The sequence below is a fragment of the Natator depressus genome, chromosome 3 (genome assembly GCF_965152275.1).
Source record: "Natator depressus isolate rNatDep1 chromosome 3, rNatDep2.hap1, whole genome shotgun sequence".
Classification (NCBI taxonomy): Eukaryota; Metazoa; Chordata; order Testudines; family Cheloniidae; genus Natator; species Natator depressus.
Window position 1 is genome coordinate 60,677,905 of NC_134236.1, and position 12,239 is coordinate 60,690,143.

General features: G+C 40.9%; 1 protein-coding gene across 3 annotated transcripts in view; it reads right to left on the minus strand.

The window, feature by feature from the left end:
* The window catches only part of FILIP1 (filamin A interacting protein 1), a 167,176-nt gene that overhangs the window by 49,340 nt on the left and 105,597 nt on the right, over positions 1–12,239 (minus strand). For all 3 annotated transcript variants that reach the window (XM_074947996.1, XM_074947997.1, XM_074947995.1), the window contains exon 4: positions 11,288–11,466. In XM_074947996.1, coding sequence (XP_074804097.1) covers positions 11,288–11,466 — 179 coding nt within the window. The remainder of the gene's footprint in view (positions 1–11,287; positions 11,467–12,239) is intronic.

Here is a 12,239-nt window from a genome sequence, read left to right on the forward strand (position 1 = left end):
CTCTTCTGCATAATAATTTTCTCTGAAGGCCTGTAAAGCTGATTCTGACTTAGAAATAATCTGCAGTTGGAAGAGTAGCTGAAATACCACATGATACTATTTTATGTGCTCCCAGTAGTGACTATAAGATCTGACAATTTTAAAGAATATCCAAGTGTGAAGGTAGGGATTTGGATTACCCCAAACTCATGGCAAATAGCACATCATGTTAGCCTCACAATATTTCCTCATTGTTTTAGTACAGCTAGATGTAGCTGTATGTTTTCTCATTATTTTAACATTTGTGGAACAGTCCTGTTTAAATCTGAGATCAGGATCACAAGCTTTACAACTCAGCTAAAATATACACCTCACAAAAATCACATGTTCCAGTTATTATCTTAAAGGTCAACTGAAACTGTTAGTCTGTATTCGCAAAAAGAAAAGGAGTACTAGTGGTACCTTAGAGACCAACCAATTTATTTGAGCATAAGCTTTCGTGAGCTACAGCTCACTTCATCGATGAAGTGTAGCTCACGAAAGCTTATGCTCAAATAAATTGGTTGGTCTCTAAGGTGCCACAAGTACTCCTTTTCTTTTTGAAACTGTAAAATAGAACTTGAAGAATGGGTGACCTCAGGATCTTTTGATTTACTTAACTGTTTGGAAGCAGCATTTGTTACTGTCCAATGTTTTCATAATAGACTATCATTAAACTTGAACTACTTAATCTACAATCCTAAAATTTTATCATATCAAGAGAAAAACTAATCTTTCTGAAGTATATAGATACTTATGTCAAGCTAAAGGAATGGGATGAAAGCTGTTTAATGATTGTAAAACTGTTGCCCTTTTCATTGTCATCTTTTTAATTAATTAACACAAAATTCAGTTTATAGACGCAATTACTGAAAAGTCAAAATAGACTGACTCAGTGAGTTACTGTTGCCAAAAGCATAATGGTAAGATGAGTAACTGTGGGCCATGCTGTGGATTCCTACTGTGCTGGCTTTTTCCTTCAGACTCATGATTTAGAAAGCAGGTCAGAAAAACAAATAAATGAGAAAACTCAAAGTCAGAATAAGAAAATGGCTGAGAAGTCTTGGATGGATATACGCAACTCTCTATCCGTGAAAGTTTCCAGAATTTAAAAGAAAAAATATGTTATATAATTAAGGGCCAAATTCTGTGCTATTTTATACGCTCCGGAGCCCCTCTGAAGTCACTGCATGGCATTACACTCAGAATTTGGCCTTAAATGTTAAGTCCGAGAGATTCATTAACAGTGAACATTTCAAAATGACCTATGTTTGGTTAGACTATGCTGTAGATCGGTCACTGGCTGATTGATACTGTGGCCTTTTCTTCATTTTACTAGTGCTCTAAAAATCAAAAGAATCTACAGGTCTGAAGGGGACCACGGGTAGAATCTCTACAACAATCTCAGAATTCTATCCCCTACTAGTACCCCCCGGCTGTCTTGGGTATATTTAAATAAAATGAAACAACTGAAAATGTTTAATAAAGGAAGGGCTTGGTGCTGGCTTCTCATGGGATAAGGGAGAGGAGAAACTTTAATAACAAAAGCAGGAAAAAAAAGGACTTTGAAATCTGCTAACATCGATACTCCCATTTTTGTTTCAAGAAGGTTGTGCTTTTTATTACTTGCAGATCAGTTTTCTTTGCAGGTGATGTGGGCCCAGCATTACATCACCAGAAGAGCAGCCAGGAGTATCTTGATGCCAGGATGACTAAAGCAGAGAGGAATGTATTATCACAGACCGCTGAGAAACTTGCCAATACATTCCTTGCTGGGGGTGCTGCTCTGGGGGAGGAGGAGAGGAGACAATTTTGCATGAAGGGTGAAAGAAAACTTTGTAGAAGAATGATCTGGGGTCAGAATCCTGCTGTCTCCTCTGCGCAGATCTAATTATAGTCATGTACTTCAAAAAGAGGGTTTAACTAAAGCCAGATTTAGCTGGGCATTGCTTAAGAAATACAGCATGAATTCTCAACCCTGCCTTGGAGGAAAATGCTAAATGCTTCTCTGTACTTGGAACATTGTCCCATTAGTTGCAGAGTGCAATTTGAGGCTACAATGAGAAATGCAAACAGCCAATTTAAATCTTTATCACTGTAATGAAGTCTAGCATAAATGTGTGTGTGTGTGTGTGTGTGTATAATTTATATATCCATACATACATTGGTTTTGTCAGGCTGAAATATTGGTTTTCTATATTGACAGATGGGAAAGACATGGTATGTGTTGTGCTATAAATGTTTTATCAGCCTGGCTTTGGGATGTTATTCCCAAGTGTCAAAGCCATGAGTGAGTTACACAGATCATCCCAACTACGTTCCAGTAAAACCCAAATGCCATCCCACTCCATCATGTATTCTGTAAAATATATGCCATGTATATTACAGAAAAAGCTATTTTAGGAATGTTTTAGAGGGCTTTCAGGGCTATTTCTTGTATTCTTCTGCAAGACGACGGGCTTGGGCCTGATCCTGAATCATTAACATCAGTGCCACTGACTTGAATAAGAGAAGGAAATGCGCTTATGAGTCCAACCAAATCAGAATTAGAGGGAGATAAAATTCAAACCAATAAATTTAAACACTTCCACCACTGATGCAAAATAGCTTTTCTGGGGCTAAAATTGTCAGGGTTTTAAGTCTGATCTCTCAGGCCTCTCCAGGACTTGTAGCAAGAGAAGTTTCATGGAGGATCTCTCCATTCCATTGTGCCCATTTCTAGCCCTGCAGGATCACTAGATAACAGACTTTAAAGTTTCAGAGTAGCAGCCATGTTAGTCTGTATCCGCAAAAAGAACAGGAGTACTTGTGGCACCTTAGAGACTAACAAATTTATTAGAGTATCATCTTTTGTGGGCTACAGCCCACTTCCTCAGATGCATAGAATGGATCATATAGTAAGATAGATATATATACATACAGAGAAGGTGGAAGTTGCCATACAAACTGTAAGAGGCTAATTAATTAAGATGAGCTATTAATAGCAGGAGAAAAAACTTTTGTAGTGATAATCAAGATGGCCCATTTAGACAGTTGACAAGAAGGTGTGAAGATACTTAACTTAAGGAAATAGATTCAATATGTGTAATGACCCAGCCACTCCCAGTCTCTATTCAAACCCAAGTTAATGGTATCTAGTTTGCATATTAATTCAAGCTCAGAAGTTTCTCATTGGAGTCTCTTTTTGAAGCTTTTCTGTTACAAAATTGCCACCCTTAAATCTTTTACTGAGTGGCCAGAGAGGTTGAAGTGTTCTCCTACCGGTTTTTGAATGTGATGATTCCTGATGTCAGATTTGTGTCCATTTATTCTTTTGCGTAGAGACTGTCCAGTTTGGCCAATGTACGTGCCAGCAATGCCCCTCTGCCATGTACATTGGCCAAACCGGACAGTCTCTATGCAAAAGAATAAATGGACACAAATCTTCAAGCCGGGCCTTAAAAACCTCTAAGGATGGAGATTCCACCACCTCCCTAAGTAACCCATTACAGTGCTTCACCACCCTCCTAGTGACAGGTTTCAGAGTAGCAGCCATGTTAGTCTGTATTCGCAAAAAGAAAAGGAGGACTTGTGGCACCTTAGAGACTAACCAATTTATTTGAGCATAAGCTTTCGTGAGCTACAACTCACTTCATCGGATGCATCATGAAAGCTTATGCTCAAGTAAATTGGTTAGTCTCTAAGGTGCCACTAGTACACCCTCCTAGTGTTTCACCACATCCAAACCCTTTTATACTTTGGAGAAATTCAGATCTTAATCCAAATATGTCAGCTCAGATCCATTTCTGCAAAATGAATCTGAACACCACCACCTGACACAAATCCCTCCGAGCTGTACAGATTCAGATCTGAACCTGAACATTCAGGCTCAGGCCCATCTCTAAAGCCAATCTATTGTCTAGTTTTAAACAACAACATCCAGCATTGTAGTATCTCAATTCTCAGGCCCAGATCAAAGGCATTTAGGTGCCTAATTCTCATTTGAAATCAATGGGAGTTAGTTGCCTAAATACCTTTGAGGATCTAGGTCTCAGAGCCTCCCAAATGATTAAAAATCAAGAATATAAACAGCCAGTGGCCTAATTTATTTTCTCCATGTGCCTCAAGATAGTTGGGGTGATTTTTTTGTTTGTGTAGGTTTTCTTTCTTTCTTCCATCTCTCTCAGCTCCCTCTCCTATTACTCCCTTTCTTGTTCTTACTTCTTGTCTTCAGCTCTTTCTCCTCCTCTTCCACCTTTTCTCTTCCATGATGTTGTTAGTTGTGACTATATGGAAACCAAGTCAAAGGAGTGAGTTTTACCTTTCATTCTGAAGGCTATGAGAATTGCAGTTGTGCTCATCTCGACTGCTAATGCTTTCCAAAGCCTTGCTCCTCTTGCCAAGGAAACCGTCTCCTCCTCTCATGGGTTTTACCTGTGAGGTTTTACCTGTGAGGTGCAGTGGAGAACTCCCACTGAGGGAGACTGCACAATGGAATCAGGCATTCTCTGTGACTGCATCTATTTTTGAGGACTGCACTGTCGCAACCTGCAGCATTGTGACTGAATCAGTGAGAGTCTGCAACGGTGCAATGCTTCCACCCTAGCCATCCTGCTTTAGGTGTACACAGCACTCCCTGCAAGCATTGCAGGTTCTGGGATTTGTTTCACTGATCCCATAATGCCTACAGCAGCTCCCGAGAAGCTGGGGCCATGGTCACAATCACCCCTGAACCACTGCCAGACTGACTCTGGAGTCGACCTAGAGGCACAAGCTGTATTATGAGAAGCATCACTGCCTATGAGTGATGATGCCTGAGACGTGAGGGACTGGACTGTATTCTTTTCATTCATTTATTCAGTAGTATTTTTCATTTTGGTTTTGCCATTAATGTTTTTTCAGTTCTTATTTTCCTGGTCTTTTGCTTTCATTTGTAGCTGAAGTAATGGCTTTCTTCTCTCCTGAGTGGAGAAAGGGGAGTGATCCAAGCCAGGATCTGAAGAGAGGCCATCTCTATAGGGTACCCTCCATTTAGCACATCTAGTTTCTCCTGCCCCCTGTCCCCCATACAATGCAGTAAGACTTCCAGGATACGAACCATTCCTTGCGGGGACAGTGAGGCAATGAATGGGTGCTGAGGCACCATGGGGAATTACAAGAGAGTAATGGGATTGGGTGACAGCAATAGCCTTACTCTGCATTTTAGCTAATGACCCCTTCCTGTGTTTGATCTCAGGAGTGTGGGAGACACTGAGGCAGTGGATGGACAGTGGTGGCACTCCCAAGTAGAGTGCACCGAAGGGTGTGCCCACATTTCTCTGGTAATTAATCTTTGATTTTTGTCTTTTGCTTTCCAAGTGAATCTCCAGGGGACCAAAGGAAGAGTTTAAAGTTTGTAATAAAGTTGTAGTTTTTGTTATATTTTTATATCTTTCTTTGCTATCTGAGGGTTGGGACTAAGCAGAGCTGAGGGCAACAAGCACTACCTCTTGGCTACACTAAGCCTTGCCCTGAGGAGAGGTTTGTGGGTGAATGAACAGAGCCAAGAACTGCCTCAGCTGCTCTCATGCTTGCATGCAGCCAGCTTGACAGGTGACAGAGCCAGTGCTCTCAGCTGTCAAAGCTGTGACTGAAGGATGGGGAGGATCATTGTGGGACTGTGCTGAAAGGATCAGTTGCAGCTGCTACACCAGCCCTTCCTTTCTATAGTGGCTAATTCTATTCAAGACCCCATCCCAACTCCACCCAGACCCCACTTCTCCCATCCCCAAGACCCAGCCATTCCTGTTTCCTCTGGACCCCACTTACTATTGATGTCTTTGAAAAGTGGCCCAGTGGCTTTCAGCCCTCTCCTTTCTTCCCAGGCTCTCTAGGGGGCCTTAGATTGCTGTTCTCCTCCACACTGGGACTTTAGGGGAGTTGGGGTGCCAGGCACAGGTTACTGCTCTTCCCACCTACTGAATTTTCTGTAGATAGTACTAGGCATTCTCCCCCAAGCCTTGGGCTGGAGGGATTGGCAGTCTGTGGCCATATACAATGTACAGAAATATTTGAAACTATACAAAGACTTCAGCCACGATTTAGCTGAAGGGATGACTGTTCCCTTCTCTGGACACAGGAAAGGGGCCTCCTAGAATCCCACCTCCACAAAAAACTTCATGAATGAGGAAGAGTTGGCCCTCACCTGGCACCTCATCTCCACAGAAGGCCCAGTGTGGTGTGAGTGGCCATCTTGTGCTACTCATCCTATTAACCCTGAGAAGGTGGGAGGGGAATGAAGACTACCCCACTTCCCTACCCAAAGCCACCAAGTATGAGTGAGGAAGAAGAGATGAGTGACAGGGTGCTAACCATGAATGGGAAGGCAAGACAATACCACAGGGCTATGGAGCTTGGATAGCCTAAAGGCTTTGCAGTAGGAGAGAACAACAGAAAGAGACTAAACAGAAGGTAAGGAGACTGTCAGGGAAGTGGCTTGGGAATAGGCCTGGATCTAGCTAATGTGTATGCTAGACCTCAGTGGGTGGGAGGAAAGAAGGGTGCCAATGGAAGTGCAAGGCCTGGATAGTTGGCTGAATGGAATGGTATCACCTGTGCCTAACAGATACTGGCAAATTTAGCAGGCAACCAGGCGTCCTCCTGAAAGACAGCACAGACTGCAAACAGGATTAATTATATCTAATAATATACCTCATTGATGGAGATATTGAAACAAGAACAAACAAGTAGTAAACTTTGCTTAACAGTAGAGGATAGAGAAGTACAGAACTGAAAAAGAGAATGAGGGTGGAGAAAATGGTGATAGAAGTGAGTAAGGGTAGAAAGATAGACTTGTGGTTAAGTTACAGGACTAGGAAACAAGATATGTGGTTTGTATTCCAATCTTTATAAAAATAAACTGTAGAGATATTTACAAAACACAATGGCCACCCTTTCTCTAGGAGCATCTTCTTTTGGAACTTCTGATTCCAACTCTTCCTAGTGTAGAGATGTCTTCTTACAGGATATTTTCCCCAGCATGCCTTTCTGGAGCTGGCTTTTTAAATTTGGTGAAGTCAAACAGCTACAGCCCTTGGGGATCATTTTGTGACTGGTTGCTGCTTGCTACAATTTCCTCTCCTTGATGGGTATGTTTTATACACTCCTGTTATGTTTCCACCCAGTGCTTTGACATTTTTTGATTGAAACTATATAAGTATTATAGCATTATAAAGTAAATATTATAAATGAGGATTGGGAAGATGTAAGAACCACGAGCCCTCTGATTGTTCTTAGAGAGCTTCCGATCTTTAGCTTGAGCAAAATGGTATGGAGCATGTGGTCTCTGAAAGGCAGCCTATAAAGTTATGAAAGGTTTGTTAAGTTCTTTGTAGAGGGAAAGAGACATATAACTTCTAAGCATTATCATCATTATGCCTGGCTCGTAAGAAATGGACCTTCTACAGGATTGTTCTTTCTCTAGGTGTCCACTCTCCATTACCACTGCAGATACTGCATGTATAATGGGGTGAACAACAGTTTAACCTCAGCTCAACTTCTGCTTTCCCTTGCACAAGGGGGACTGGGTATTGTTCAGTTCCGAGCACAGTGGGGCCTGGGCCTCAGAGAACTGCCATAATATAAATAATATAGATGATGCTGATGGTAAAATAAGAATGGCTAAGGGAAGAGAGAAGGGAAAATGCCTTTGGGAGGGTTGGCTCCCCATCCAGTGTCTTAGACTGGATTGAACCTTGAGCTGGGGATGGGTTTTTCTTATCTCAACTTAATTTTCTTTCCTGTTACAAACCCAGTCTCTTGATGAAAAGACCTTGCTGACAGTTTCTGTGGGATTTTGTGATGAGTCATTTCACTAGTTTATCTTTCTCTCTGAATTTGTCCTTCCAAAGATATTACTTTCGGTTTAAAAAATATATGAAATAAGCTATTTGAACTCAGATTAGTCTGGATCCTGAATTCCTTGTGCAGTCAAATCCTAAAGGATCTGTCCCCTGAAGGGTAAGAGTTGAGACCATTTAAGTCTAAATTAATGAACAATTTCCACACCTCACTCATAATGCCACTATATAAAGCCACGGTACACACACGCCTTGAATACTGCATGCAGTTCTGATCACCCCATCTCAAAAAAGATATATTAGAAATGGAAAAAGTACAGAGGAGGGCAACAAAAATAATTAGGGGTATGGAACAGCTCCTGTACAAGGAGAGATTAGAAAGACTGGGATTGTTCAGTTTGGAAGAGAGACAGCGAAAGGAAGAATAAGTGAATTAGGCGAAAGCGAACAAGGAAGTGTTATTTACCCTTCACATAACGCAAGAACCAGGAGTCATCCAAAGTAATTAATAAGTAGCAAGTTTAAAAAAAACAAAAGGAAGTATTACTTTACACAATGCACAGTCAATCTGTGGAATTTATTGCTTGGGATGTTACGAAGGCCATATGTATAACTGGGTTCAAAAAAGAGCTAGATAAGTTCATGGAGGATAGGTCCATCAAGGACTATTAGCCAAGATGGTCAGGGATACAGACCCAAACTCTGAGTGTCCCGAAGCCTCTGACTGTCAGATGCTGGCACTGGATGACAGGGGTTGGGTCACTTGATAATTGCTCTGTTCTGTTCATTGCCTTTGAATTATCTGGCATTGGCCACTGTCAGAAGACAGGATTCTGGGCTACATGGGCCATTGGTCTCATCCAGTATGGCCGTTTTTATGGTATCAGATTTCTCTTGTCACTCAACAGAAATCAAAGAGGCTTCAACAGGTGCAATTCTTACCCCACATCTATTTGCCCTGGTAACTGAGGCAAATGGTCTTGGTCAGAGGTTCTCAAACTGGAGGTCAGGACCCCTCAGGGGGTCGCGAGGTTATTATATAGGGAGTCGCGAGCTGTCAGCCTCCACTCCAAACCCTGCTTTGCCTCCAGCATTTATAATGGTGTTAAATATATTTTAAAGTGTTTTTAATTTATAAGGGGGGTCATACTCAGGGGCTTCCTATGTGAAAGGGGTCACCAGTACAAAAGTTTGAGAACCACTGGTTTTGGCTATTCCCAAAGGATCTGCTTTCAATATATATTTAAATTCAGAATTTCCTTTTTATTGCTGTTTTTGCACTATTCATGGAGTTTATAAAAGCAGGCACATAATGGAGCAGAGAGACTGAGAGAATGCACATAGAGATGGGACTGGATGTAGAGGATTAGTAACAGGAGACAGAACTCAACTCCAGATCACCAAAGAAAAGAGCACAAGCCAGTGATGACCAATAGTTTATCATTTTAGGGCTGTTTAGTGGCCCATATGAATTGAGCTGGTGATCTCAATTCAATTGGCAGTGAACAGGTTTACACATAATAAATACCTGTCACCTTTGAAGGTGCTTTTCTAGGACAGGGATAAAGTGAGGTTGCAGGGAAACTCTCACTGGCACTTTCAAACCATCCCTGATTGGTGGATAAAAAAATGGGCTTTAATCTCCAGGGCTGGTAGTGCTGCCAACTCTTATAATTTGATTGTGAGTCTCAGGATATTAGGTGTTTATCTTAAAGTCCCAGCTCTTTTAGTCATGTGACTATGTAAGACTCTCGGCTTTTTTTTTTTTTAAGTATGTTTCTAGCCCTTATGGCTGTGGAGAAATTATTGAAAATGGGAATGCTAATGGATCAAACATCAAAAGACAAATTTAAAAAGTCCCAGAAATTATTTATTGAAATCTCATAATTTTAAAGTCAATCTCATGATTCTGAGGGGCCTGAGTCATGATTTGTGAACATTTGGGGTTGGCAATGCTGCTGACAAGCCAACAAAATGGTTTAGGGTTGCTCAGTCTGGTTGATCTGAAATGCTCCCACACTGATAGAGATTTGTGTTTGTGTTACACTTTTTAGACCACACTTCAGGGCTTTTGCAGTAGTCACTTTATAAGCTGATCAAATATATAAAAAATAATGTTGGCAAAATCAATGTATAAAAAGTAAAAAGGCTGATTTTGGAGATGTCAGTAATTCACTCTTTGTGCCTTATCTAAAAGAAATATTTTGTACCTGATTCTGTCAGGACAACACTCACCAATAGTGCCTAGCAGGAGAGAGAGTTCAATGTGCAAAACCACATTATTTGGACAACACAATTTCATTGCTGGGATGGTGAGATGGCAATAACTGCCAGATTAAAGGGTGGGTGCCAGATTAAATGAGCTGGGTGATTTGTAGAAAGTAAATCAGAGAAGATAATACTGCAACACTCTTCTAATAATTTATTATCATAATATGTACTTCTATAGTGCTAAAGGCCTGATCCAAAGATCATTAAAGGCAATGGGTAGCTTTCAATTAACTTCAATGGGCTTTGGATCAAACCCTTGTTTGTGTAGTCTCTGGGCATACATATGTATCCCTACATACATGAATACTCAGCATATATAAAAATAATTTATATACAAGAAACCAAAGGTGATAATTGTCATACTCCTTAACTGGAAAAACAAGCCAACATAATTCTTGATATGCTGTGAAGGTGACAACATTTCACATTATTGGGTAAAATGCAGCAGAGTTTGTGCTCTTTGAAATGTGTCAATCAGCTCAGCAATGCAGCCAAGACATACAGACTTTGTAGCTTCATGCATCATCTACAAAAAGATGGTCTTGAACCTCGCTGAGGAAATAGGTAACAAATAATTTACTCAGTGAATCTCGCATCTTTCTTCCTGGAAATGTCTGCAACGAGTCTGAGGTAGCAGATGGGCAGGACTAGGCAATTTTTAGAAAACATTTCCTTCCTGGGACACGCACACCTTGCCTGAAGCATCACTCTTCAATCAATTGTGAATTCACAGCCCTGGATGTGAAGAGTGCAATCAACTTCTTCTCACTTCCGTGCCAAGGCTCTAGAATGTGGGTTTGGAAACCATGTCCTCCTGCTGTGCTAAACGGTGTTCCATTCCATAAGAAGCCTACCACCTTGGGTTCAGCATGCCAGATTAAAATTCAGTCAATGTAAATAAAATTGGATCACTCAAAAGTTTCCAGAAGATGAACACAAATTGGGCACTGGTGTGGCCAAAGGAAATTCATTTTAAAATTCAAGTGCATACTCACAGAAATGCCTGGTGAGATCTCCCAGCTCTGGACCTGAACAATGTTATTAGTACAATGCGATCACGGTGACATTTTACAAATAGTTTGCATGGGCAATAGATGTATCATATAAAAAAACTTTTCACTTCTTAACTGAGGAAGTGTCAGGATGTTGAGGATATGCTACATAGTAACTCTAGTGCTCACCTTTCACGCTCCTGCTCCAAGAGGTTGGTAAAGTCATCGCTTTTGTTCATGTAATCTGTATGTTTATGCTTCTCATTTTCCAGCTCATAAACTGTGCGCCGATGGCACTTCTCGGCCAAGAGGAGCTGTTCCAACATGCGTCGATACGTCTCTTTCTGCTTTTCTTCCAGTCTGTCCAGCTGGATTGTTGAAAAGGAGAATGGACTGTTTGAAAGGTCTCATTCACTGACATTGGCTGATTAACTCACCGAAGAAACTGTATTTAGTAAATGCCAGTTCAGTAATTTTATGTCTTGGGTTTTACAAGGCTAGAAACCAGAATAATTGTTCTGTGAAAAGAATGATTTCTTTATCCAGTATATTTATATTAAACATTTGCATAGCTCCCAGATATATGAAGAACAGAATCTGACACCATTTTAAAATACTGAGTGCTTCCTGCAACATGGTGCTGAGCACCTTCAACTCCTATCAACTGGAAGGGGAAATGAGAGTGTTCAGTGCCTCCAGGGAAGCAGGTCTGAGGCAATGATCTTTTAAGAACCTGAACAGACAAGGTGTTCAGCCTCTCCTGTCTGGTAATGTGTTCTCAGGCCTATTGAAGTCAATGGCAGTTGAGGACACCCATCAGAACAAAAGAGGGTGGACCCTATGTACAAATTAAGATGCCTAATGTTAGACAGCTAAATCCTGCATTCGAATGGCTAGATGGGAATTTAGATGCCTAAACATGGGGTTTGGCACTTAAGTTGCATGCCTAACGCTGAAAATTGGGGTGCGCATCTGTGACATGCATAGATACTCGCAGCTGCCATTCATTAGATTGATTAAAAATAAAATCTAAATTAGCTAGAGTCAGTGTGGATTCTTTTTGTAATACATTTCTGGTTACTGTTCATTTTAGAATTTTTTTCTCTTCCTCTTCTTTTACAATTTATCTCATTACTTTATT